We start from the raw sequence: 25,496 nt of genomic DNA, 5'->3' as shown, positions 1-25,496 counted from the left end.
AAATATTTATCTCAGATAGTTTTTGGTTAAAACAAGGGTTTTTCCACAGCCCCTAACTGATGAACCAATGGTCTTCTTTTTCTCTCTGTGTGAAAAGAGACACGTGCCTCTGACTCCCACAAGTAGCTTTGTTTACATCCTGGACACATCAAACCTGTGTAAGAGAGAAAATGTAGTTCCACTTGCAGTACCTATGATTTGGTATTCTCAACCTCGTTTGTCGCCAGCCTACAGTACAGTGCCAGTGATTGTGAATAAATGGCGACGGACGGACGGACGGATGGACAGACAGACAGACAGACAGACAGACAGACACACACCTCTGCTGTACAGCAGGCATGGTGGGTTCCTTCAACCCCTGCTTTTCTGCATTCTCCTGGATCTTCCTCAGCTCTCCCAGTAGGGTCCTTTTCCTCAGCCCCAGAGACCTGCTCTGTGTCTCCTTCTGGACACTCTGCTGCTGGGTAGCCAGTCCGGCGTCCACCTCCCCCAGCCTCCGTACCAGGGCAGCCACCATGTCCAGACAGGAGGCCGGGGAACCGTCCCTGGTCACCGTTAGCCTGGCTCCCTGGAGGAGGAGATCCAGCTGTGGGGCTTTGTCTCTGAGGCTATCTGTGCTTCCCCTGATGAGGGTCAACTTAGAGCGACAGTCCTGCAGTACAGTGGGGTCGCTGCAGGGGGCAGCCTGCACCCCAGAGATGTCCTGGTCCACAGTGCGCAGGGACATAAGGAAGCGGTCGAGGGCACGGGCGGCTGCCTCGCTCTTGCGGACCTGCTGGCGGAGCTGGTCCAAGCTGGTCCTGTGGGTCTCCACCTCACGGATCAGAGGAGCACTGTCACGAGGGTCAAGGTCGCTGGACTCAGAGTCCAGACGGGACAACTGGTCCAGTTCACTTTGGATGCCGCCTTCCAGTTCCTATAAGAGGATAAACGTATTATTATTATTATTATTATTCATTTTTCTACCCCTTTTTCTTTTTTTGCTACTGGCCAGTGTCTGATTGTGGAGCCCCCACCGAGAGGATGTAGAGCCTTCGTTCTCCTCCCTGCTGACAGGTGCCGCCCCCAGACCATAGGAGTGCATGCAATGACAATTATCACCCTCTCTGCCCGGCAAACCTCCCCAGGCCAATTGTGTTCGTATAGATAAGACACTCGACAAAGCCGTATACACTGCAGTGTGTAACTTTTTAATTAGTGTCAAAATGTTTGTTAGTTTGTTTTGTTTGGTCCAACTTGTTCTGGATACTGTGATCTAATTGCTGTCAGAAAGAAGAAACAAAGAACTGAAGAAATATAATTATTATGCTGAAAGTGTTTCAGCAAAATAATAGCTTTGACTATTGACGCTGTTCCAAATTAATAATTAATAATAGCTTTGACAGAGCTGTTCCAGCCACTGGAAATGAACAACAGAGAAGACAAACCACACTGACCTTAATATCAGTGAGGATGTTGGTACTAGCCAGGGTAAAGTTGGTAACGTCTTTGGGCTGACGGAGGTACCGGTCCAGTCTGTCCGTGAAGTCCACCATGTGGTTTTCTGTGGAGTCGATCTGTCTGAGGGCGGCACCCAGGGAGCTGCCTCTCCTCTGGAGGTCACCCTGCTGGCTCCGCCACTGCTCCTTGAGCTCCGCCCTGTCCTGCTCCAGCCCCTCCTTCCCAGCCTGGGAACGCTGGGAGCACTGGTTATTGAAGTCCGACCAAAGGGCCTCAGTCTCCTGGCGCAGGAACTGTGAGGGGAAGGGAGGACAGTGATCTCGAGAAGGTGCCGTCACAACTGAATATCATTGTACAAGCTGCTGTGAATGTGTCTTATTTCAAGTGCAGATTAAAGCCATGTTTGTGAAGGTTATGTAAAAAATGTCATGGTGAAAGTTGGTACAACCAAAAATAACTAAATATATACAATTATAATGTATACATTCACAATGCATTAACTAGAGTATTCGGTCAGCCGCTGATATCTTGTATAATCTGATTTAGATTTTGTAGAGACTTGAGTGTAGCTTTATCTAAATTTGATATCCTGTTACTTAAAGGTCCTATTGTTCCAATATCGCTTCAGGGATTAACAGTTAGTCTGTCATCTTGTGCTGTCATGATAAACTGTAATGCAATGCTTCTTAAGTACAGTAGTTGTAGGCTAAATATAATTATATAGAACTGTACAGTACCTGTATTTCCTGCAGCCGTGTGTGCAGTCCTTTGAGAGAGAGAGAGTCGTTGGAGACATCCTGGATGCTCTGTTCATTTTTTGCCAACTGGGCTTGTAGGGCCTTCTTAGAGTTCTCGAATCTGGGAATGTAGCAGTTAAGAAATCGATGAAGGATTTGTACTGTTTTGATGCATAATTTTGCCTGGTTTAGTTCATAATGTCATTTGTGGTCCTGTGGATGGTGACCCAATGCAAAATGGCATTGTAGTTGTCTGTTTATTTGTGTTAACATGAAATAACAATACAAAATGTTACTACACTGAAGTGAAGCTTGAACAGTAGTAAAACAGTAACTGTATGTACTTTTGAAATAGTATTTACACACATCATATTCCGTCTCAAAAATGATATAAAAAAATCTATTAAAACAACATACTGTGCAAGGTAATTGTAACGACAATTATGGCATCTCTTCTTTTTCTCAGACATATTTGCTTACCGACATTACAAAATAATTTGAAACAAAAATCAGAAATTAAGTCTACCTTTCCAAAGCCTCCTTTCTGGCCAGATCTTCCTCTAAAGAAGGCTGCTTTTCAATCACCCTTTTTTCCACAAAAGATTTCTTCACAATCACTTGCTGTACCTGATAAACAGAGTAAAAACCAAATAGTGACAGCTTAATAACAAACCGTTGTGGCTGTACTGGGCAACTCCCATGTGCATGTGTTGTGAACTGAATGTACTGTATATGCTACTGCAAGAATTATATGTTTTCTCTGCAAAGCCCTTCCTGAATAAATACACGCACACACACAGAGAGAGTGAGAGAGAGAGAGAGAGAGAGAGAGAGAGAGAGAGAGAGAGAGAGAGAGAGAGAGAGAGAGAATATAACTGGCACCTCAGTTGAAACTTGATGTTTGTCACTTGACATTGTGGGTTCTTGCTGCTGGGTCAGATCTTGACTGTGTTCAACAGGAACCCTGGGGAAGAAAATGGAGAAGAAAAATAAAAGATTCAATATATTATGACCACTGGGCTTCTTCTCTCTTTTGCTCATTTGCATGTAAAAGCAGGGGTAGCTATAGGAAAAAAAGAAAAGGATTGGGCCCTGGACAATACTGTATAATATAATATACTAAACCATGTTATGGTTGAATTAATGGTACTCTTGCTTGGTTGCTGATGAACCTCATGCAAAGTAGAAAAACAGAAAACAAGCTGCAACCAACCAAAAAGAAGACAAATAGTACTACTGTATCTCCATTCTCCACAATGGAAAAGTTATTAAGTTACAAGCTAAGCAAAAATATGTTCCACTTACACCAAACCAAATAAAATGTACACAAAACAAAATCAAGTAAAACTACACCAAACTGCACTAAACATCACACTAAGGTAAGCCTCTCACCCAGCATCAGAAGGTGGCATTTCATCCCCACTGAACTGCCGCTGGATGGCAGCCAGTCTCTTCTCACACTCTCTGAGTTGAGCCTGGGCCAGGCGGTGTGCGTCTTCCGGGCTCAATGTGTCACACAGTTCCTTTAGGTTCTGGAGGTGCTGTCCAGCCTGGGCTAAGCTGCCCTCCACTGAGAAACAGGCCTGGTAACCATGACAAAACATATACTAGTTTATAGAAAGTTTTTTCTTATGAGTTGAATCATCTGCCCTACAAAGGCAGATGAAGTGTAGGGTAAGCAGAGCAAGGAGCACAACTAAAATTGTGTAATTGACTGATCAATATGAATTAATGTTTTAAAAAAATACACTGAAAAACATGAGGGGAGGGAGGGAGGGAAAATATCCATTATTCATTATGGGAAGAAAACAAGAATTTAAGGGTACAGTCAACCAACCCACATGGCAACAAATCAGCAGCCGACAGAAGTGGGCCTTCCTTTCTTTTTTGGAATTTTCATGCTTTATTCAAATAGTGTTCAGAGGAGCGAGACAGGAAAACAAGGCCAGAGAAAGATGGACATGCAGCAAAGAGCCTCAAGTCCGAATCAATCTCAGATGTCCCAAATAAACCATTCTTCATTCATTTTGTTGTATATACAGTATCATATGTTGATATTTGTTTCTCCAACAGAGAGCATGTCCATTAATGTAACATGATTTAAAAAAAAAATTAAGCTAACATGATTATCGAGTTTTTGCATATTTTGCTAAAATAATTTGAACACAAACTGTGTGTGTGTCTCAAACTGAGGGCAGCTGCCTGTTGCCAGCCTTGTTGGTAACAGGATAGGTGGGCAATAGGTACAGGGCAGCACCTCCATGTAAAATGATGTAGTATACATGATTAGAACATTCAACGTTTAAGGTATAATCGACAAATTGCTACAAAGCTATATCCAGTCATTTTGGGGCATAAACAAGAAGTTGAAGGATAAACTTCTTGAGTCTGAAATGATGTAACGTGCATGTTCACAATTCACATCATGTATAATTTACATTACTTAAGACCAAAAATAAAAGGCTGCCTTCAACATTGGTCACATGAAGGAACTTTAGCATGAAATATTTTACTATATTATTATTAACTACTTATGCGGCTCTGACGCTGTCTTGCCTTTGATGGCTGTCTTTGTAGGCAGCATTTTAACCAACCAATTTGAGTCACAGCCTCTGATATAGCCTACTGTAACAAAAATCAAGTAATGTAGTCAAACAAGAAGTCCTGACCTCGTAAAATCCTGCTTCCAGTGCAGTTGAGGACATCTGCTCTAAAATAGAATCATCAATTCAATACATACACCAGAAGCAAATAATTGTGTTTACCAATTGAGTCCCATTGAGACAATCTCCACGAAAGCATAGAAGAAGTGAGAGAAACAGAAATTGTGAATGCAAAGAGCGAGCTTTGTCCCTGTTCACCATACAGCATGTTACGATATGAATCCAAAAGGCTGGCTGCATTCCCGTCCACCTTAGCATGTCTGCTAACCAGCACGAGGGACGGAGCTACAGGTACCTGTATTTCAGCTGCAAATCTGGTGCCTAAGTGTGCCTCGCACTGCAAAACAGCCGTAATAAATGCTTTCGTCTTTTGTTCAAACTTTAAATGTAGGGAAAAGGCTGCGAGGTCAGCTCTCACAGCCTGGGTGATAAAAAATAGATAAATAAAACATTAAATAATAGGACATGTTAGAACACATAATAAGATGATTTATTACAAAACGTAAGCAACCCATGACAGCCCAATTACCTGTCACATTCCATCTGAAGAAAAATACTGAGTAAGGCACAACATGCCGTTGCACATTTATTACACAATTACTTTTAGACATGTACAGACACATTCGATTAAAAAATACTTAGTTGTCTCCATGCCCTGCCGCTACTCTTTCACACAATCAATTTAGAATAAAGATATATTGCTGGGTCACTCTTGTACTAGGGACATTTACTCTGCTGTTGTCCTTGTCAATAACTTGGTTTTAATGTAATGTATTAAAACGGAAACATGCTCAGTTATGTATTTATTCTATTATTATTTTTTAGACTCAGCCATTACTAAAACATATCCCATGTACAGTTACATGAACCCTGCCAGTTAAAGTCTTAGATTACCTCCCACTGTGTCCTGACAGACTGGGTGAAGAACTCCATGTCTCTGAGTTGGAATGGGGTGCAAAAGGCCTCCATGCCCTCAGCTGCCCTGAGGAACTCCTCAAGTAGCTCAGGGTCAAGAGCCCTCAGAGTCTCCTGGGAAAGAAGCAGTGACAGAATGAATGAGCAGATCTCCTATCAAGAGCAGTTGGACTTTAAAATGAAAAAGGATTTTGTGAGATGTCTTTATTTTGTATTGTGTATGCTGGGAGCTATTATTTCCTTTTTTTTTTTTTTTAAGACTTGGTCATAATAAAAAAAACAATCTCTGCCTTTGGTTATTAAGATCCTTCTGAGAAAACCCTCTGCAAAAAATAAAACTGCACAGTGTGCTTCTCTCCTTGGAAATTAAAGGAGCCCTTCACACATTTTGAACCTTATCTTTGTATAATTGGTCCTCACTAAATCTCATTATGCCTACACCTGCAGTGCCTACCAATGACATCATCGATGGGGATTACAAACCAATTGAAACTACAGCCTTTCTCTTCCAGGAAGGTTAGCATACTGAAATATACATTGTTCTTGCAGCAATAAATACATATAAAGTTAAGTTACTAATGTCTACCCATGATGCCACTGGTAGGCAGGTTTGTCTGCTGTCCACAGCCCTCCTCTGAGACACTGAGTGAGTAGACAGAATTGGTGCCATCTAATGAGCACTAGAGAGGACTGAGGACTAATTAATTGTATGATGATAGGTTGAAAGTTGGTGAAGTGGTCAACCCATTTAGGCCTAAGGCCTTCTAAAGCCTGACCTAAGTTTTCTGAAAAACTTCAAATATTTATATAGCAGCATCAATTTTTTTAATTTTTTAATACTGTACATACTGTACAGAACCCACATTTTTTTTCTATGGCAAATTCTTCTTAATTGAACAAATGTGTCATACAAAAATAATTACATACTTTTTCAGTTAAAGGTATGGTGGGTTCTGAAATGGTTGTCCAATGATTGTTGATTGTCCGTTCATAGGACCACTATTACTTTTACTACTGTGCAAAGCTGAGTTCTAAAGATGGAAAGTTATAATGTTATTGTTGAAGCTTATTGGGAAAAGAAAACACTGATAATCACGTTTACCTCTTTAACAGATGCTTGTTCAGAAGAGATGCACTTTTCTTTGAAGACATTAATAGCTTCCAGAATGTGCTGCTGCAGACAGTGCTTGGCTTCCTCAAAACCATTCCTGGCCAGAGCCTGGGCCTCAGCATAGGCCTCTGTATAGGCCTGAGGAGGGGCCTGGACCAGAGCCTGAGGGTTGATACGAAGCTCTGGGGACTCGGGGGTGGTCTGCAAGACATGAGGCTGGAGTGGTTGGGGCTTGGGCTGTGCTTGGGGTTGATGCTTTGCTTCTGGGGGTGATTGCGGTTTAGCTTGCGGTGTAGCCTGCGTTTTGGATTGTGCTGCTTGGGTCATTGGTGTGGGAGGTAATTGGGCTTGGGTGTTGGATGGTGGAGGTGACTGAGCTTTGGCCATTGGTGGGGGAAGTGACATGGCTTGGTTCTGGGCTGGTGGAGGTGACTCTACTTGGGTCTTTGGTGGGAGAGGGGTCTGGGTTTGTGTCTGGGCTGGTGGAGGTGACTGTGCTTGGGTCATTGGTGGGAGAGGGGGCTGTATTTGTGTCTGGGCAGGTGGAGGTGACTCTACTTGGGTCTTTGGTGGGAGAGGGGTCTGGGTTTGTGTCTGGGCAGGTGGAGGTGACTCTACTTGGGTCTTTGGTGGGAGAGGGTGCTGGGATTGTGTCTGGGCTAGTGGAGGTGACTGGGCCTGGGTCCTGGATAGTGTAGTTGACTGAACCTGGATCTTGGCCGGTGGAGGTGATTGAGGCTGTTTTGGTTGTGGTGGCACCTGAGCCTGAGGTTTGGGTTGCGGACATGGCTGGACCTGAGCAGTTTGTGGGGTAGACTGGTGAGACTGAGGCGTGGGCTGAGGTTGGTACTGTGCTTGTGAAGAAGATTGGGGATGAGGTTGGCGTTGCGGCTGTGGTTGAGATGGTGGATAGGGTTGGATATGAGGCTGAGGATAAGGCTGAGGATACTGTTGGGGCGAGGCTTGTGGCTGATTCTGAACCCAAGATTGGTGCACAACCTGGCCTTGCTGCATCTGAGTCAGATTATAAGCCTGTGTCTGTTGCTGCATGGGTCTCTGGGGCCCCATCTGGGCCAGTGGATGAGCCCATGGCTGGGCCTGTGCTTGCGACTGAGGTTGATTGTATGGTGCTCCCGGAGGAAGATATCTAAGGGGTCCTTGCTGAGGTACTTGTTGTGGCCCAGCTGGTCTCCATTGCTGTGGTGAAGCTTGGCTAGGTGGATAAACTTGTGCTGGTGGAGTCTGACCCAAGGGCAGGGGAAAGGCTTGATGAAGAGGCTGCCTTTGCTGGGGGTCCCACTGCTGGGGTGGAGTCTGGGCATGTGGGTAACCCTGGGGGTAAGGATGGGGTTGAGTTGGAGCCTGTGGATGGTGAGGCTGCATGGGGGAGGAGGCTCGAACTTGAGACCAACTCTGCGGCTGGCCATGGGTTTGAGGCTGGGCCATAGTTTGGGCATGGGTTTGTACCTGAGGCCTAGACTGGGCATGCATTTGTTGCTGGACCATAGGCTGACCTTGCATTTGTGGCTGAGCCAAGGGTTGACCATGTGTTTGTGGCTGGGCCATTGGAGTGGGGGACTGGGCTGACATAGGTATTGGGGACCTCACTGGGGCCCATGATTGAGGATGACTACGTAGCTGGATGTGGGACGGCAACGGAGGTTGAATCTGGGCCTGGAGTTGAGCTTGGGCATGGGCCTGCATAGGTGAGGACGATCTGACCTGAGCCCATGTCTGTACTGGAGCTTGGAGCTGAGCCTGGGGCTGACTAGGAGACTGACATGTGGCTGGAGCCCATGTATGAGGTTGAAGCTGAGGCTGGGATTGTGTCTTCACAGGCAACTGAGGCTGTGTATGTGCCTGAATCTGGATCTGTGGTTGCGATTGTTGTTTTTGCTGTTGTTGCTGCTGTACCTGAAGCTGTTTTTGCTGTTGAATTTTCTGTTGTTCCATTTGTTGCTGTTCTTTTTGTTGTTGTATTTGTTGCATCCGTTGTACCTGTTGTTGTTGTTGTTGCTGCTGTTGAATGTGTTGTTGCTGCTGAATGTTGTGTTGTTGCTGCTGTTGAATCTGTATTTGTTGTTGCTGCTGCTGCTGTTGAATCTGTATGTGTTTTTGCTGCTGCTGCTGTTGAATCTGTATTTGTTGTTGCTGCTGCTGTTGAATCTGTTTTTGTTGTTGCTGCTGCTGTTGAATCTGTTTTTGTTGTTGCTGCTGCTGTTGAATCTGTTTTTGTTGTTGCTGCTGAATGTGTTGTTGCTGCTGCTGAATACGTTGTTGTTGTTGTTGAGGTAGTGGTGGTGAAGCCACATCTCCTTTCGGCTGAGTGTGGCTAGGTGCTGGAGCACAAATCTGGACTGGAACAGGAGACTGAACCGGGCTAGGAGACTGGATAGTGATAGGAGACAGAACCGGACTAGGGGACTGGATTGGACTAGGTGACTGGATCGTAACAGGAGACATAACGGGACTAGGTGACTGGATTGTAACAGGAGACGTAACAGGACTAGGTGACTGAATTGGACTAGGAGACGGCACTGTGTGAGAAGCAGCCTGATGTGGCACTTTCATCTGCAGCCAGGGACGATATTTCCTGCCTTTAGCTTTTCTGCTCTGAAGATCCTGGGGGCTAAAAGGTGGTGAAGGTGGTTCCTGAAGTTTCTGCTTTAGCTGCTGCTGCTGTAGTTGCTGCTCATGTTGCAGTTCTGTCTGTCTATGTTCTTCTTGCTGCTGTAGTTCTCTTTGTCTCTGCTCTTGTTGTTGTAGTTCTCTCTGTTCTTGTTGTTGTAGTTCTCTCTGTCTCTGTTCTTGTTGTTGTAGTTCTCTCTGTCTCTGTTCTTGTTGTTGTAGTTCTCTCTGTCTCTGTTCTTGTTGTTGTAGTTCTCTCTGTTCTTGTTGTTGTAGTTCTCTTTGTCTCTGTTCTTGTTGCTGTAGTTCTCTCTGTCTCTGTTCTTGTTGTTGTAGTTCTCTTTGTCTATACTCTTGTTGTTGTAGTTCTCTCTGTCTCTGTTCTTGCTGATGTGGTGGCTGAGGTGGTTTCTGTGAGACCTGTGTGTGACCGTTATTCCTGGCTTCTGGTGGTGATTGAGGCCGGGTAACAGCCTGCGCATACGAATACGGCAGGGGCGGAGAGCTCATCTTTTCCTCTCTATATTCCTGCACCACTATCTTTGGCACCAGAGACTGTTGTTTTACTGTCTGTTGGGTGGATGAGGAAGGGTCTGCTGGGGGTCGAGGAACCTGTTCACCCGCCTGTATGAAGATCTTGGGTGGAGGAGGCTGTTCCTCTGGAGGGCTTCTACTTCTGTCTCTCCTAGCTCCCAAGCTACTCAGCAGGCCTACCGTTTCCTATAACAGGACCAGGATGCAAAGTGTAATAATGAACAATCAGGTAGTAAAAGAGTGACATTCATCCCTCTATTCATAGTATTAGGCAATCTACTGAGGAGAAATATGCCAAGATCAGTCTAGTTGAGATGCAGGAACTGAATATATTCAAAAGAGAGTACAGTGCCGAAGGCTGGTTCTCATCTCATGCAAAGCACAAAACTAAGGTGTGCCACCAACCATTATAGTTAACTGATGGAAAGCACGGATTAATATATATTTTTTAAGACTACTAGCCTGTGACTGAGCCATGGCGGCCCGTACTCGATCCTGCATGGCAGTAGCATGGAGGTACTGGATGGGAGACGTCTTCTGGCCCGTCATCACCATCATCTGCAGGTCCTGCTCCTCTGTCACCACCAGACCCTCCAGTTGCAGACCTCTAGATATCAGTTCCTGTGGCAGAAGAGGAAAGATCCTTAGCACTTGTGCTATCGCCCAGGGGTGGGACGATTTACATCGACTGGTGGACTGGTGGTCCCCAGACCACTGGTTTGAGACCAACTGGACTAGAGCATACCCTGGCTCGTGGGTCCTGTCCCCTCTGTCTTCGTTCTGCAGCTTTGAGGTACGGATAGAGCTCCCTGGCTTCAGCCTCCCAGTGGAGGAGCTCAGCCAGACGACTCTCCAGACATGACACACTGTGCTGCAGCTCTGTACACACCTGCTCCGACTCCAACAGTGTCTGCATCACCTAGAGAAATAATACATGCGTAGAATACAAATGTGTAAATTATGGTTGTTTGGGTGGCAGGCACTTTGGCTTCAGCACTCAATCCTGCAATCACAAAACATTATTAACATGACTTATTGTCATTTTACCTTGGTTTTCAGTAGAGCAAAAAAATAGATAATCCTAGCATGGTTTGTTCTCTTGGAGCTATTATAATCAAATGTCTACTTTGTTGTCATTTTAGACAGGCACAGTTGTTTTACAGCAATTCTAGGCGTTCCTGCTGTTTTTACGGTATGTAATGTAAACGTATCACCGTTCCAGGTGGACGGTAAACAAAGCAACACAAGAACAATGCCGTCGTCACAAATCCATCGTCTGTCCATAGCAGGCGAAGAAACTATCGCCAGTAGTTGCTGGGTCCCATAGGAAAATATACTAACTTCCGGAAAATATGCTAGGCTGTTAAAACGTATCGTAATTCTCATTACTTTTCATTAATAAAAAGTTTTAAAAAGAAAAGAAAAAGAAAAAAAGAAGGCAACGAACAGAACAGAACAACATCAATTATTTAACCATGGGAGTGCTCGGGTAAGCTGGATGTCCCCTCTATAGAGCGTCGCAGTCCCTCCCCCTTTCAGAACAACGAGTGGCCCAGGAAATGGTTCTCCATTCATTTTCACCATAGGCGATTCCTAAATTATTTATTTAAAGACGGTTACGCCGCGGACAAAGCCAACTAGGATCGTGACAAATTATGACAATGAACACAATGTTTTGGGCCAAACAAATAATTAGAAAGTAGAAAAAAACGGCAGGTTACAAGACTTTTTTTGTTGTTTTTCTTCTTATAAATTATTTGATCGGCCCAAAACATTGTGTTCATTGTCATGATTTGTCACGATCCGAGTTGGCTTTGTCCGCAGCGTAACCGTCTTTAAATAAATAATTTAGGAATCGCCTATGGTGAAAATGAATGGAGAACCATTTCCTGGGCCACTCGTTGTTCTGAAAGGGGGAGGGACTGCGACGCTCTATAGTGATCTATAATATGGTTATTATAGACAGAAGTAAGAAGAGAATAGATGTGTCTCTACCTCAGGCATTGCCAACTTCAGCTTGTGTAACTGGTCTGCTGAACATTCTGGGGAAGGATACATGGCATCCAGGTCCATTTCCTTCACTTTCCTCATCATGAACTAGACAACAGAGTCATGGAAAGTCAGTGGAAATCACAGACTTTGCCAGAGATATGCATGCACGGTATATCAATTATTCAATGTATAAACATGCACAGACAGACAGACAGATAGATGTGTGTGTTCTGATTACCATAGACATTAAGTAATATTTAACTAATCAGAATGTAGTAAAAGCTCCACAGCTGTAAAATGCACCTGTATTCTCTTCCTGTAGGTGCGCAGGGGTCCTGACATGGCCTCTACAGGCTCCGTGAGGATTTGAGTAGCTTCTCTGATCAGAGCCTGTGGGTCCTGAGGTCTTGTATCAGCTCCTTCATTGGGCTCAGCCACAACATCCTGGGGGAGCACAAGACAAGAATACATTTTTAAAATACCACTACACTACATCCATTTAAGAAACATCACTTGAAATTAGTTATCAGTTACTGATAACATGGAGGAACGAATGTTTGGCATTTATATTTTCTTTATATTGTATCATGGACAGTACATTTTTGCAAGTTTATTTGTATCCACTAAGAGGCCAATAACTCACCCCTCTAGTCTTCTACAATAATCATATATGCCTATTTACTATATACAGTACATAAGATTTATGTACTGTAAGTACAGATTATATAATCTTTTAATAATTGCAACAAACAAAAACAAGGTGGAGCACTGGAGGCTCATCCCTTAATTACGAGTATCCGTGAGAGTAATTTGAAACAAAATACTGATTCCAGTGTCAAAGATCATGATGTACAGTACATGGTGAGGGGAAACAAAACCTAACCATGAGAACTGGGGTAAAGAGTAACTCCAAATCTGTGTTTGTGTTCAGCTGTTTTGTGTATGCCTCCCAGATGGGTGGGGTTCTCCACAAAGGCCAACACAAGGAGTGCCATGAGATTTTGTCAATCACAGCAGAGTTAATCTTTTAATCTCTTGAACAGATTAAACAATGTACTGTAAAAATAAGAGCAATGTACAGCCAGCCTTGCATGTCTAGAAGACTGGGCCTGGCCATATACTTTGCAAATGCGAAACACCCACAGACAACAAGGACAGACCATAATACAACCTGAAAAATACAGTCTATTATTGTCCAAATACGTGAAATTTGTGAAAGCTGCTGGGTTGTCACAGCACCTCAAACTATCCTTATCTTACACATGACAATAAAGTGTTCAGTAAAGCGATTAGAGGGAAGATGTACTTGACTTACAAGTGTGGTTCTCTTTACAAAATCAGCCCAGTGCATGTTGAGCCTACGTAGCTCCTCAGACAGGTTCCTGCTGGTTTGGGGGTCTGTGACTTCAACCAGGAAGCTCCCAACCTCCTTGAGATGAGCATGGCGGGAGGTCCACTCAGTAATGTTAGATGAGACCTGGACAACACAGTGGATAAGCCAGTGTTATTACGGTAAAAGAGAAGCAATTCAGTGTACTCTGTCTGCGTGCGTGCGTGCATGCACATGCATGTGTGTACCTCAGGTCTCTGTCCATGGTTGTGTGAGGCAGCGCCCTGCTCCAGCCAGGCCTGCAGAGAGCTGACACAGTCACTGTAGGAATCCCAGGCAGACAGAACTTTACCCATAGTGCTTTTCACTGCAGTCACTCCCTCCAGAACCAGAGTTGTCTCTTCCTCCAGCTCTCTCACCTGGTTACTGACATGGCTGTAGTCTGCAGCTGTACAGACACAGACACATTTGTATCAGCATATGTATCTAAGTTTATAACCATAATTTGATTACTACTATATGAACATTACTATATGTTAATCTTTTGAAAGATCACCTGGCACATCCGTCTGTATCGATTATTTTATCTATCCATCAACAGTATTAAAAGGTGCTGTAACTAAGTGACCTAACTCACTTTTCTTTATTTTTGTTAAAATGTTATATTTATCTATATTCTGAGAGTAAGCATTGCTATATAGAGTGTTTAGTCAACACTTCATGAGTTTACATTCTTTCTTGTTTATTCTGTATCCTGTATAAGGTTGAAATTGGTATCCTGACTGACCTGAAATATTAATTTGTGTTAACTAAAGAGAAGAGAGACAGGAGACCCCTGTTACCGAACAAACACTTGATAGAAATGGTTAATATGGGAATATCAATATAGAGCTATTTAACACATATTTTAAAAACATACGGTATCACTTACACCCCCTTTAACATCCCAGTCCTCAAGAGTGAGCAACTTTGTGTCTTTTTCAAGAGAATTAGATAAGAATGAAGAAGGTTTAACTGGAGAGCCTGTGTTGTCTACCAGTCTAAACTGCACCTACCAAGAGCAGATTTACTGGTGTATTTCTCAGAGATCAGTTTTAGTCTATGGAGAGCTGACTCCAACAGGGAGGGGAGTTCCTGTTTATCCACAAGCTCCTGTAACAAAATCAGACAAGATATGGCAGACATACAGAGAAGTGGAATCACAGCTTACACATATCTGGTAATGATGGGGTAGAGTACGTATATGTGCAGTCTACCATGGCTGGATTGTACTCTTGCATCATCATACTGTAGTGTGTGTCATACTCCAGTGTGAGTCTGTTGCTTCCTAGATATGCTGTACCTTGACTTGAACTCAAACTTAACAGCGGCCACTTAACTTATCCACTTCACGCAGTGGTCAAATTAGTTCTACTGCAAAATACAACACCTTCATACACTAGCAAATAAGAATCAAAATACAACACCTTCATACACTAGCAAATAAGAATCATAATTTCAAACAAATCCAGGAGCTCAAAAGATAGTCTTCTTGACACCAACACGACACAGACGGTACACAACATGGGACTTACACTACCCAACATACTGTATGACCTTTTCATGTCTGAAACGGTTTCTCAACTTACATGCCACTCTTGCAGCAGGACCCGCACCGCCTCCTGGGAGATGTAAGGTCTCTTCCAGACACGGAGCTTGGTTCTGATCTGGCCCAGCAGGTCCAGTGCGGTGTGACGATGCTCATGGTACTCTAGTTTAATCGTATGGTACTTGGCTGTCACCCTCACACTGGTGAACCTGGTGGACAGAAACACACAGAGGAGCAGTAAGTAAACACACAATACCTCCATTCCACTTACTTGCCCTATACTATGAAAGCCAAAGATCAGCAAGGTTTATTATCTAAAGTCTACTGAAAATAACACTATCTGGTCATATTCTGTTTATCAGTCAGTCAGTCACCCACCTCCTCTTCATCTCCTCCAGTTTGTCAATGGGAACCAGCATGTTTCCAAACTCATCCATGTTCTGGAACATCTGGAAGGTTTTCACATGCTGAGGCATCTCCTCCATGCAGATCTAGAGGGACAGACAGACAGTTACACAACTTCACATTCAGCTTGCAGTGGTGTATTTAGTTGAATAAAATAGGACTGAGTGTGTAATAAGGGCACCTTAAGCTGTTCCTGTTTCTCTCTGGCGTCATCTGCAGCCCTGCCGTGGTTCTGAGGGTCTCCCTCCTCCTCAGACAGAGCCTGCTCAGCCCTCTGCAGCCAGCTGCCGACCACATCCAGAGGAGCCGGTAGACTCATGTCCAACTCTACCTTATACTCACGCAGCTGACACACACACACACACACACACACACACACACACACACACACACACACACACACAGATATACATAAGCAAGCACACAAATATACAGATTACAGTACATAAGCAAGCACAATGTATTAACAACTTTAATGTCCAAAGTAATGCAATACATTTGCAGAAGGAGGAGAGGACACTGGAGCAGCACAGACATTTTAAGCCTTTTATTAGGTGCTAGTGTCCAAAAACGACTAACGTTTCGACCTATGCGGTCTTCATCTGAGTTGGTAGACTCCCTTTGTTTCTAATGCAATACATTTGTCTCATGTACTGTAGTTTATGTTTCATCATAGAGAGTACAGTCAGACATTGAACCGAGGGCGCAGAAAAGGAAGATATGCAACATAGGTCCCCAATCTGAATCAAACTGTGGATGCTGTGCAATATCCAGTCATCTACCTTGCAAAATGTAACATTAAAATAGAACCCAAAAGTAGAACAGACCTTGTCAGCCAGGGCGTCCCATGCCTCTCTGAGGGCTCTCTGTTCCTGGCTGAGTTTGGGGGTTCGCCTCATCGCCGTTAGCAGAGGCATGACGGGACGGCGCTGCTCATTAAAGGACACCACAAAGGTCTGGAACACCTGAAGACAGACGGACGGACGGAAAGGTACGCTCACTTTCTAATTATCTCTATACCAAATTGCTTCAACTCTGGTCCTGGGGAAATCTGACTACTGCAATTTATTTATTCTACAAGGAAATCAATTAAATGGCATTTGGTGTCCTAGGTTTAAATTATCCCCTGGTTTAAAAGAAGCACTTCTATTTACATGTCGGATACAACAAAATGTACACATGTTTATTCATTGCTGCATTAAAAAAAAAGTGTTAAAAAAATAAAAATATATATAAGCACTTCTCAGGGGCACAGGGCCCGGAGATATAAAAGCAGCTTAAAGGGAAATAGTGTAAATGTTTCCATCACACATACGTGGTATCTCTCCGCGTAGCTCTCTCCCTCTGTGGAGTCCCATCCCTCAAGAAGTTCCTCATATGCCTGCAGCAGCCAACATGTGACTTCCTGTGCCTTCTGACTGGGTGTTGCCTGGCAAAATGGCATATAAACAACAGTTAATGGCACACATTTTGCACTACATATCTGTCATTTGTAAACAAATTAATATGAATTCATTATTTCATGCAATCAATCAACCATACAAAAGGGACTTTGTTAAAGTGAGTTAGGATGAGCAATGGAGGTGGAATATTAATCAGCTTGGCTCTTTTTTACGAATGTTATTTTTCGTCGGCGTATTACAACTCGTCGTGCCGTATTAATTAATACGTCGAAAGGGTGCATGCTGCCTTTCCCCGTGGAGAACCTGCAGGGCAGCAGGCCTTTTTACGCGCGCATCGTGCCCGGGGATCGGCGCACCACCGCGTGCGCCTCGCCGGTCCGGTTCCGTGGAGGGATGGCCCGACCCTCGTCCGTGAACCCCTGGGGGGGTGGGGGGGTCCCCGTGGACCCTTGGGGGATCACGGAGGTCCGCATAGGAGCGACGAGAGTGAGTGAGTGAGTGAGTGTGTGACTGTGTGTGTAGCCATGTGTGCAACTATATTCTCGCACCTATACAGTCTGAGCGCTTGTGCTCCTATCCGTGTGCCCCCTGGCCAACACAATAGATAACCTACAAGGACATATGAATTTATATACAAGGCTATATTAATTTAGCCGATCATCAAAGCTCACCGCGCTTGTATAGCGCATTGACAGGTCTGTCTGTCTGTATGTCTGTCTGTCTGTCTGTGTCTCAATGACTCGCCTTAGGCGGATAATATAGGCTACAAGTACAACCTTTATTAAAGTAATCGCACTCAGACAGAGTATAGGCCTAAAAGAGTGAGTTCTCGCATTGCGTTCTGTTGCTGAACGAGTCCAAGCCTGCAAGTGTATCCTGACATATAAATCACGCAAAGATTTCAAGGACAACAAAATTGACTGAAAAATGGTAGGACATTTTCTTTCATTATGTAGACATTTAGCCTGGCCAAAACACATTTCATCCTTTTTAAAACAAATGGACTTAATTCTTTTTCTATTGTTACTGTTCTACTAAGTATAATTGTGGGTGTTTTCTGGTTACTGGACAGTTTTTATAGAATTTTTAGAACAAAATGGCAACACCACAAGTACAGCAACTCTCTTGTTTGTTCTTGATGACTACTGTAGCTTGGACCGTTTGGAGTCTATAAAAAGACATACGTGAAGTGTTTACACATACAGTGTTGTTCAGTTCACTGTTGATTCTCAACAGTGAAACATTTTAGCGTTTAGAGTATACAGCCAACGACTTAGGGTGCTAGGATGATTAGGATCTATGGTATTTACTATGCCATATGTCTTTAGTGTGCTAAGGCCTTAATTGCCTGGTTGCTTAGTGTACTTGCGTGCAGCCAGTTTATGAATATTTCCCAAATTGACTTTTTAGGTCATTGTGTACTCTAAACTGGTTCTCACGTATCCTGAGCTAGGTTTCTTAAAAGCACCATTGTATCCATGGTAAATTAATCTACATGTCTTTTCCATTGCATGTAGATAATGGTACAGAAGATTCTTACCTACGGCTGCTACTATGGTGTCAACACCTCTGATATTACATACACAGTAAAATCCTCAGTGTTCGTTTAAGTCTGAGAGTGTACAAATGTAACCAAATTAACCCAAAGGGTCCATTTAGGTTACATGTATTCACTCTCTGAGTTACAAATGGATAAATGACCGTGTATGTATGTCTCAGAGGCATATGCAAAAGAATCCCCTGAAAGTAATGAATAAAATGCAAATAAGGAAATGAATAATGTGCATTTTAAATAGACTTCTAATGAAGCAGAGGAGGATTTAGTTCAAGGGTGCTTTTGGGAAATCTATTTCATATCAACAACATTGTAAACCTGTGAGTGGGTTAATGGAAGCAGCTGCTTAGATGAGCGTAAAGCTTGACAGTTTATCATAACCTCATGGAATTGGCCCTAACCCAAAGTTCTCACACAAGCACTCTCGGGTTAGGTTGAGGTTAGGTGTTCAGAATCACTACATCAACAACACACATACAGTATGTGAAATACCAAGGTTGAGTCCGTTGGGCAAAGTTATTAGTCCTTGGACTCAATTTAGTTGTAAAGAAAGAAAATTATGGGAAAAATGTTTTCCTGTTCAAGCTCTAGTTTTTGCGTAGCAAAGCAGTTGTCTGCTTTAGTGCTTTTAAACACAGGGCAGCTCAGCTCAAGCCTCAAGAACAGAAAGAGTTGTTTACCACTGCAGCTCTGGTGGGCTCAGTACTACTGTAAGATTGGGACTGGAGCAGGTGGGCCTGACCAGAGAACACAGTATGATCACACACGTGCGGGTGCATGTGCATACAGTATGCACATGGATCCATACAAAAACATGTGCAGACTACAGCATAAGATGGTAAATGAAGATACAGTAAATGTCATGACCGGAACACACGGTAAAGAGCCTAAGTACGTGTGTTCCTAGTACTGTATCTAATGTTTCTTTAAAAAGAAGCATCAGATTTCTGTCTGTTAGTTATTCTTCATGCTTCTACTTAGTACACCCACCACTATCAGCACTGTTTGAAAAGACCTGTATGAGATCTTGAGAGCAATGAATTGTCTCATTGGCAGAAATGCTAACAGGATGTGTTTTCACCGCAGCAGAAACTGAAAAACGTACTGCAAACATTTGGATTGTAGTCAAGACAGGGGTTTAAATTGAGATGACAACACACCCTATAAGCTTCATTTTAAGTTTCACTACAGCAAGCTCAATTTGAAGGTTATGTAATGTGTTTATGATGTAACTGAACAAGGGGACAGCTGTAGCGTCTTTGAAACACATGATCAAACTGGCAGAGAAGTTCATATGAGGTTTCTATGTGACTCCTAAACTATTTTGTACATCTAAAAATAATAATAATAATAATGAATTGCATTTTTATGGCGCTTTTCTATGCACTACGTGCCTATACTCAAAGCGCTTACAATGGTTCATTCATTCATACATTGGATTCATACAATTCATACAATAGGGGAACTCTTGGTAACTACTCTATTTTAAGAGTTGTTAATTAAACAATGTCATATTTAATCTGTACTCCCCCAATAATAGTACCTGTAGGAGTGGAAACTCAAATGGACACTTGAGATGACTGGCCTGGGATCATTTGGTATGAGTGATGTGGCATGAGTTTACTATCTAGAAGACTGTTGACAGAAACGACTGCCGTGAGGCCTCTACTGTTTGTCATTCATCATTTTGAAAGATAGAATAAGTCACACGCTGTCATTTGTGAATTTAGAGAACAGGACCAACTCGTCCTGCACTGCGTGATCTGCCCTGTCCAGTAATCAACCTATTAATTCCCCAAGTACATTTGGTTCTGAAGACCTGAATGGTTTACTTAAACAGCTGTGCTAGTATGAATCCTGTTGTGTCTTCAAAGAGAAAAATAAATCAAACGTCACGTCAGTTTGAGTGGCATTTAAATGATGTGTGTCTCAACAGTGATAATGTTTTGTGTTTCATGCCAATGGCAGGTAGTAGTTCAATGGTTAGCTAGTGGAAGCTGTGATGTTGCGGTGATTGTGGTGAGAATCAGGTGTCAGGAGATGATAAGGAAGGAGTGACACAGCCACATATTGTAGATACACAGATTAATAGTGACTCCTCTGTACTAATACAAATAATTTAGATGCAGGGTAAAGAAGGAATGTGAAAAAGAGAGAGAGGTGGACAGAGAGTCAACAGATCTACCTGACGCAGAGGAGAGGCAGAGATTGCAGGAGTGTAGTGAATAGGCAGGTTGACAGGAGAGGAACTTTTAGAAGGAGTGGGACTCAGGGACTGTGAAGAGAAGAGAAGAGAAGAGAAGAGAAGAGAAGAGAAGAGAAGAGAAGAGAAGAGAAGAGAAGAGAAGAGAAGAGAAGAGAAGAGAAGAGAAGAGAAGAGAAGAGAAGAGAAGAGAAGAGAAGAGAAGAGAAGAGAAATACAGGATTATTTCAAAATATAAAGGAGACAACAGTAGAAAAAGTGGAAGCAAGATTGGCTGAAAGCAAAAAGACTGGTACACAGACCTGCATGTCCTCTTCTGGTACAGGCAGATCTCTGGAATACTGCAGGAACTGGGCCACGTACGTCATAATAGACTTCTCATCCGGGTCACGAACATCCACATCTGTATCCAAAATCAAATCACAAGCCTCCATAATCCACCTCACACTAACAAGCAAGTGTTTCAAATCACTGCAACAGCCAAGCGAGTCAGCAGACTGGCAGAGCATTATCCCCTCTCACCCTGGCCTGAACACAGTCACAACAGTCTGCTAAACTGTGAACATGACATATCACTGCTAGGGCAGAAGATCACATACATACGTACATACCGTACATACAAAGAAATCACACCCGTGTGAAGTGAGGGGCGCTCTTATCGTACATCATCATACATCATCTCATGCTGGCCAATCATAATTTGCATCCTCACTTTTGTCTTCAATGTTTGTGTTTACACACTTTTGTCTTCAATGTTTGTGTTTACATCAGACCTTCAAAGCTGGACATAGGAGGGGCTAGCGCCCCTCAAAAATCACACTTGTCACGGGGTGGGAGGGCGAGGGTTGTAGGCATACACACAAAGCCAGACGTTGGAGCGGTAAGCAAGGGGTTGAACTGGGATGAAGTATTGAGCCAGATTCTAACTATAAGGAACTACACACACTATTAGTGGGCTAACTACAACCTGATAAGTCTTGATGCGCTCCCGGTACATTGGAAATAAGAATTCACTGTACTTGTTGTTTGCATGCTACAGTATGTGTCAGAATGTGAACAAATTGGTGTACCGTCAGCTTCCAGCAGTCTGGGGATCCGTAGCTCTCTCTCAGCAGTGCGAAAGGCCTCCTCCAGGTTCTGCTTGTTGGATCTGGTCCTGGCTTTGGAGAGGTCCACCAGGTCTGGCCGCAGGGCATAGAGAATGGCCAGGAACACTACCCCGCTCCTCCAACTGGCCTTAAAGTCCTTCACATTCAGAGTACAGCCAGCCCTAAAGATGGAGAGACGGGTCAGATAATTACACTGATGTATCAGTACTAAAGTACTGGTGGTGATGAGTGGTGTTCCGACCTCAGTTACACTTAAGGTCCTTGCACACTGCTGCGTTTTTCGGATTTTCTGCGTTTTTCCACCGGTTTTCCAAGAAACGCGTCCAGTCTGCAAGGACCTTTACTGTAAGTATGGTTATGGATCTAGGGGCAGGGATATGTACATACTTATGACACTGTTCTCTGACCCAGAGAAGCAGGGCTTTCTTGGCGGAGATCTTGTAGCGGTTGTATAGCGGGGAGCTCCGTTGAGGGAGGGAGCTACTGCTGGCGGAGTGGCTGGACAACGTGGAGTTGGAGCGACTGTCCAGACTGGCCAGGGACTCCATGGACGACTGACGGGAGCTGAACGACAGACTACTGGCCAGCTCCTCAATCTGCAAGAACAATGCAAGCAAGGGTGCACAGTCAAATCCCCCAGTGTTCATTATTTAACTCTGACAGTAAACACATGTATTCTTTGAATGTCAACGTCATTACATTTGTACCCTCTCTGGGTTACAAAGGGATACATTTAGATAGGATTTTACTAGATTGTACCGTTTCCATTTAATGGAATTTATATGTTACTGGCTAGGATTTGAGTTTTAGGCAATTAGCAGATGTTTAATACACAAACACTACCGTGTGAAAACACATTTAGTAAAAGAAAGATTGCATTCACTGGAACATTTTGAGTGTGTGACTTTTAAGGGTATTATATATGAAATGCTCTCATAACACAATTATGTATAATACCTGAAAAACTGATGTAAACACTGAACAAACACAGCACACTCTCTCTTGTGTTCTTTGAATCTTACATGATACTGTAGAATGATGGTCCATATGAGTCCCAGGATGATGGAGGGCTTACCATCGATGATGTCGGGAATGTTAATGTTGACTAGCTTAATCTGGGAAGAGAAAACATATTCTTTCTTACCGGGGAGACTAAAATGGATAAGAAAGGATTTGCACAAGCACGCGAACACGCACACACACACACACACACACACACACACACACACACACACACACACACACACACACACACACACACACACACACACACACACACACACACACACACACACACACACACACACACACACACACACACAAACACACACACACACACACACACACACACACACACACAGTCCCTTACCGATTTCTTCTTTAAGAAGGACAGAGCTGTCTCGATATTGCTCCTATGTTGAAACATACCTCTGCCTCTCTCACGACCCTGGAAGAGACCATGGAATCAATCGGATGAAAGAACATGTACAGATGCTATGCTCAGTGCTGGACTGGTCTGAGAAAGACAGACAGACTTACCATTCGCTGCCCACTCATCACCTCCAGCAGGTCCAGCAGCCTAAAACCATCACGAAAGTCATTGAACAGGTCCCGCACGATGCATGGTGGCTTCCTCTGCAATGGCATAACACACACACGCGCGCACACACAAGCGCGTGCACACACACACACACACACACACACACACACACACACACACACACACACACACACACACACACACACACACACACACACACCCTATTACACTAGGGACTAGTTTCTCCAACATACCTACAGTAATGTTCAAGATGTTGTTTACATATTGATCAAAATCGATCAAATTGATTACATTTTAAGGGGTACAACATAAAAAAATAACTTGTTGGTATGGATTGGAGCAACATCCACCCACTGTCAACCCATTAAGATATTTTGATATAAGATGCCATTCCCTGAGAATTCAACACACTGTACAGTGTACCGTATGGCACACATCATTGCGATGTGTAAGTAATAAAATTACATATTTAATTGTTTCCATTACAGTGTGAACTCTAATGTGAACAGGCCACAGCTGATAGTAATTCTCCCCACCATCCTGTTGGCTCTAGTTTATTGGCTGACACTCACAGACCAAACATGCATAACTAGGGCTGCACGATGATGGCATATCTCAATTAACAGAAAACTATTGCGTTTCAGTTCTCAGCTGTGCCAGTATTGAAGGCAATCCAGGAACAGCTTGCAGTAACTTAAGCCCAAACAACACCAATGATTTCCCATGCAACTTTTTTCTAACAAACGGCTGCAAGTAGATAGTTGCATGCAACCATTATCCCCAATGGCAGTTGCAATGAGTTGCATTGGTGTGACATAAAACCTTAAAACCGTTTTGTTACAAGGGGTTGCAAAGAGTTGCGAGTAGTTGCATTGGTGTGTTTTGGGCCTTAGGTTATGGAAGAAGGTGCAACATGTAAATGCTTTGACTCATACATTTAAATACTATTTAACACACCAGTGTTCCTACTCATCTGGTTGCAGGCATCGGGCATTTTATAAATAGCCTAATGCATGCAACCAGATGACTAGGAAGACTGGTGCTTGTTAGTTTTTATGTTAGTGTTTTTGTTTAGTGGGTTTAGTGGGGCGGTTTCAGGGAGTCCCCAGCTAGATGATTGATAAGAACCAAATGGGCCCTCATTGGTCCGTCACTCCAAGAGTGCACAAATGGAACCAAATGGACCCCCTCCCAATGCACTGATCAGCAAGTCCCTGGTGTGATTCCCTGTCGGCTGGACCATTTGCTGAATATCATTCCCCTACTCTCAAGTCATTCCACATTTCCTGTCTGTCTCTCTCTCTCTCTCTCTCTCTCTCTCTCTCCAATGTCACTGTCAATACAAGTAATAAAAAAATGCCCTGAAAACATAACTTTAAAAAACTGGGGTCTATGCCAGGGCCTAATGCATATTAAACTGGTGGTCCTTGACATTAAAACAGTTGAGAATCACTGGTGTGGTGTAGTGTAGGGGGCGGGGATTGGCCGTCTGTCGCTGTCTGTCTACTTGCTGTGAACCTTGCTCCTCCAGACTATATTTACACAACACTGCACCTCCCCTAGTGATCCCACCCACCCCTGCCACACCCCCCGTCACATGTACAGCTGACCTCTGGAATGAGCAACAGAGAGGCTCACTGCCCGGCAGTGTCCACTACTGCACATGGTGAGAGTGCCTGAAGGACATAGCGTCACAGTCACAACAATGATCACATGGCGTCTGTATGAAGGACACAGCAGCATCACAATCACAACAATGTGAATGCATGTGAAACATGACCCCTGAATACATGTGAACAGCACAGCAGTTGGAAAACTGCTCATATGTCAGTTATCCAGTACAAGAATGAGTACAGAAAAGCAGGGAAAATGTTCGTGGCTTAGTATAAATAAATATAACAGCAAACATAACCTATACATGTGACAGTTAGCTGGCCCAAAAATGAACAAGGATCTTTCATTCAAGATGACACGAGCAATGTGTTTTGCTCAGGCTGTGCCTTTCTTTCACTTAGTGCTTTATCAGCCACTAAGCAAAGGAAACACTCAGCTTGAGTGAAAGTCAATCACTCTGAATATTTTTTGGGGCCAACTGTGATTAATACCCCCAAAATGGTGTGGCTTAATTTAACTCTGTGTTATTAACACAGCTATCATGAAACAACAACAATGTGCTCAACCTTATGTCTAAACCCCCACTCCTTCAGACTCAATCCTAGTTACTTTGTAACACGTCCTTGTTATCTTAACCTCTCAACCTCTTACCATGTTGTTGGCAATACGTTTTCATGGCAATACCTCTGATCTTGCACTTTATAAGTC

At 43.5% G+C, this 25,496-nt stretch overlaps 1 protein-coding gene across 1 annotated transcript in view; it reads right to left on the bottom strand.

Moving 5' to 3' along the window:
- syne2b (spectrin repeat containing, nuclear envelope 2b) overlaps positions 1-25,496 on the bottom strand; it is a 186,481-nt gene that overhangs the window by 140,748 nt on the left and 20,237 nt on the right. The window contains exons 4-32 of the mRNA XM_083791824.1: positions 23,153-23,248; positions 22,983-23,060; positions 22,636-22,728; positions 22,001-22,209; positions 21,575-21,774; positions 20,807-20,907; positions 20,487-20,576; positions 18,982-19,038; positions 16,659-16,772; positions 16,171-16,308; positions 15,525-15,689; positions 15,317-15,429; positions 14,979-15,147; positions 14,406-14,502; positions 13,599-13,798; positions 13,336-13,497; positions 12,324-12,464; positions 12,024-12,125; positions 10,774-10,947; positions 10,491-10,649; positions 6,858-10,214; positions 5,735-5,869; positions 5,136-5,261; positions 3,570-3,760; positions 3,060-3,141; positions 2,704-2,804; positions 2,178-2,298; positions 1,437-1,733; positions 321-916 (exon numbers count right to left, since the gene is read on the bottom strand). Of these exons, the coding sequence (XP_083647950.1) occupies positions 321-916; positions 1,437-1,733; positions 2,178-2,298; positions 2,704-2,804; positions 3,060-3,141; positions 3,570-3,760; positions 5,136-5,261; positions 5,735-5,869; positions 6,858-10,214; positions 10,491-10,649; positions 10,774-10,947; positions 12,024-12,125; positions 12,324-12,464; positions 13,336-13,497; positions 13,599-13,798; positions 14,406-14,502; positions 14,979-15,147; positions 15,317-15,429; positions 15,525-15,689; positions 16,171-16,308; positions 16,659-16,772; positions 18,982-19,038; positions 20,487-20,576; positions 20,807-20,907; positions 21,575-21,774; positions 22,001-22,209; positions 22,636-22,728; positions 22,983-23,060; positions 23,153-23,248 (7,664 nt within the window). The remainder of the gene's footprint in view (positions 1-320; positions 917-1,436; positions 1,734-2,177; positions 2,299-2,703; positions 2,805-3,059; positions 3,142-3,569; positions 3,761-5,135; positions 5,262-5,734; positions 5,870-6,857; positions 10,215-10,490; positions 10,650-10,773; positions 10,948-12,023; positions 12,126-12,323; positions 12,465-13,335; positions 13,498-13,598; positions 13,799-14,405; positions 14,503-14,978; positions 15,148-15,316; positions 15,430-15,524; positions 15,690-16,170; positions 16,309-16,658; positions 16,773-18,981; positions 19,039-20,486; positions 20,577-20,806; positions 20,908-21,574; positions 21,775-22,000; positions 22,210-22,635; positions 22,729-22,982; positions 23,061-23,152; positions 23,249-25,496) is intronic.

The sequence above is a fragment of the Protomyctophum parallelum genome (genome assembly GCF_964188405.1).
Source record: "Protomyctophum parallelum genome assembly, chromosome: 20".
Lineage (NCBI taxonomy): Eukaryota > Metazoa > Chordata > Actinopteri > Myctophiformes > Myctophidae > Protomyctophum > Protomyctophum parallelum.
This window is presented reverse-complemented; position numbering and strand designations above follow the sequence as displayed.